This window comes from Galeopterus variegatus, unplaced genomic scaffold (genome assembly GCF_000696425.1).
Source record: "Galeopterus variegatus unplaced genomic scaffold, G_variegatus-3.0.2 Scaffold9718, whole genome shotgun sequence".
Lineage (NCBI taxonomy): Eukaryota > Metazoa > Chordata > Mammalia > Dermoptera > Cynocephalidae > Galeopterus > Galeopterus variegatus.
Genome location: NW_007735829.1, coordinates 44,734 through 47,296, shown reverse-complemented (window position 1 = coordinate 47,296; position 2,563 = coordinate 44,734). Strand labels below are relative to the sequence as shown.

At 65.2% G+C, this 2,563-nt stretch overlaps 1 protein-coding gene across 2 annotated transcripts; it reads left to right on the top strand.

The window, feature by feature from the left end:
- Window positions 1-151: 151 nt before the first annotated feature.
- RASSF7 (Ras association (RalGDS/AF-6) domain family (N-terminal) member 7) lies at window positions 152-2,309 on the top strand. 2 transcript variants are annotated; one of them, XM_008593831.1, is made up of 5 exons: window positions 152-158; window positions 434-564; window positions 747-1,459; window positions 1,597-1,725; window positions 1,882-2,309. In XM_008593831.1, exons 2-5 carry the CDS (start codon window positions 441-443, stop codon window positions 1,891-1,893), a joined length of 978 nt encoding a protein of 325 aa, XP_008592053.1. In that variant the 5' UTR covers window positions 152-158; window positions 434-440; the 3' UTR covers window positions 1,894-2,309. The 2 variants fall into 2 exon arrangements, with proteins under 2 accessions (XP_008592053.1, XP_008592052.1); XM_008593830.1 differs by lacking the exon at window positions 152-158 and having other exon boundaries at window positions 441-564; window positions 1,800-2,309.
- Window positions 2,310-2,563: the final 254 nt, after the last annotated feature.

Here is a 2,563-nt window from a genome sequence, read left to right as displayed (position 1 = left end):
AGCGGGGAAGGGCTGCCCGGGCGGGCGGGGGCGGCTCAGGCCCGGTCGGTCGGCGCAGAGGGGCGGGGTCCGGGTCGCGACCCTCCGGCTCTCCGGACCCGGTGCGGCCGTCCCCGCGGCGGCGGAGGGTGGCGTGCGCGCGGGCTCCTGCGAGCCAGGTGACGGGCCCGGGAAATCCTGGGTCTGGTTAATGATTCTCCTTGTTCCGGGAGCGGGGCGGAGCAGGGGGAGGCCGGTGGAGTGGGGAGGCTTCAAAGCGCTCCTGAGGGCTGGAGCAGGTCCCCTGGCCACGCCGGGAGCGTGCGGCCTGAGAGGAGGGCTGGGCACGGGAGGGCAGGGTCGCCCCTGAGGGGCCCGCAGCCCTGGACCGGTTCCGAGGGCAGGCCAGGAGGCCAGGTAGGGCCTGACCCTTTGGCCTGTGCCCTCCCCCCAGGACAGTGATGCTCTCGGGACTGGCGGCCATGGAGCTGAAGGTCTGGGTGGATGGCATCCAGCGTGTGGTCTGTGGGGTCTCGGAGCAGACCACCTGCCAGGAAGTGGTCATTGCACTAGCCCAAGCAATAGGTGAGTCCCCTGGGGGACAGACAGGCCCAACAGGTAGAGCTGGGCTGGGACCTAATTGTCCAGCCCCATTTTCCCCTACAAGGAGGGTGGAGCTGATTACTGATCCATCTTGTCCCCACCAACTCCTCAAGCCAGGTGGGCAGAGTGGGGACATGGGCTGATCCCTCTCCCCTCCTCCTCAGGCCAGACTGGCCGCTTTGTGCTCGTGCAGCGTCTTAGGGAGAAGGAACGGCAGCTGCTGCCACAGGAGTGTCCAGTGGGCGCCCAGGCCACCTGCGGACAATTTGCCAGCGATGTCCAGTTTGTCCTGAGGCGGACAGGGCCCAGCCTGGCTGGGAGGCCCTCCTCGGACAGCTGCCTACCTCCAGAGCGCTGTTCAGTCCGTGCCAGCCTCCCCCCAAAACCACGGGTAGCGACAGGCCGTGAGCCCCGCAAAACACAGACCTTCAGCCTGAGGTGCCCCGGGCTGGCCCCCAGCCCCTCACCCCCTGAGCCTACAGCCCCTGTAGCACCCACACCAGGCTGCTGCACAGACCTGCAGGGCCTGGAGCTCAGGGTACAGAGGAATGCTGAGGAGCTGGGCCACGAGGCCTTCTGGGAGCAGGAGCTGCGGCGTGAGCAAGCTCGGGAGCGAGAGGGGCAGGCACGCCTGCAGGCGCTAAGTGCGGCCACTGCTGAGCATGCAGCCCGGCTGCAGGCCCTGGACGCCCAGGCCCATGCCTTGGAGGCTGAGCTGCGGCTGGCTGCAGAGGCCCCTGGTCCCCCCTCACCAACAGCATCTGCTGCTGAGCGCCTGCGCCAGGACCTGGCTGTCCAGGAGCGGCAGAGTGCAGAGGTGCAGGGCAGCCTGGCCCTGGTGAGCCGGGCTCTGGAGGCTGCCGAGCATGCCCTGCAGGTGAGCCCAGGTGACCAGAGCCCCTGCCACCTTCCCTTCCCTGACACATGGGCAGACTAGAGAGAGCACTCTGTGTGCATCATGAGGGCCATGAAGCCCCATGGCTGTGCCCCCCTGAGGGTCCTGTGTGCCCCCAGGCCCAGGCTCAGGAGCTCGAGGAGCTGAACCGGGAGCTCCGTCAGTGCAACCTGCAGCAGTTCATCCAGCAGACGGGGGCTGCACTACCGCCACCCCCACGGCCAGACAGGGCCCCCCTTCTCACACAGGTCAGAGTGGTTCTGGGGGAAGCCAAGATGGTGGGGGCACAGCCCAGCTCCAAGCTGACCTGCTCTCTCCACAGGACCTTCTGCCTGCAGCCAGAGAGGATCCCCTCCCAGGACCCCCCCGAAGTCCTGTTCTCGTGCCCAGCCTGAGCCCTGAAGTTGGTCCCATGAGGCAGAACTCCTGGAGGTAGCAGCTTCTGCCCCAGGCGGTGAAGACAGAGCCGTGATGGCAGTGAGACGCGCCAGCCTTGAAGACGGGAGTCAGCAGTTGCAGTGGATTCCTGCTCCTGTGCAGTGGGAAGCCCTGGCACCCTGGGGTTTCTGCTTGGGGTGTGGGGGTGCTGGGGAGGGTTTCCCTTGTCCTTGCCAAGTCTGCCAAGCTCCATGGAGAAGCAGGGGGCATAGCCAGCTCAGAGATCACCAAGCCCCAGTGGCCACCACTCCTCATTGGGGACAGGATGTGCGTGGACAGTGGATACGTGCTTGCCTGTGGGAGAAGCCCTTCACTGCGTGTGCACACAGTAAGAACACATGTGTGCCACCTCCCCTACCCCGATGTTAAAACCTCAATAAATTTCCCAAAGTGGCTTGTGTGTGTCCTGAGGCTGCACTGGGCAGGGTCTGTGGTGTCTAGAACTTGAGGATCCACACTGGGCATACTCCACGTTGCCTGGGCTGGCTACAGCCAGGGTTCCTGAGAATGAGGTTCTTCCAAAGCTGGGGCTTCAGGCAGGGTCTGTGGTGTCTAGAACTTGAGGATCCACACTGGGCATACTCCATGTTGCCTGGGCTGGCTACAGCCAGGGTTCCTGAGAATGAGGTTCTTCCAAAGCTGGGGCTT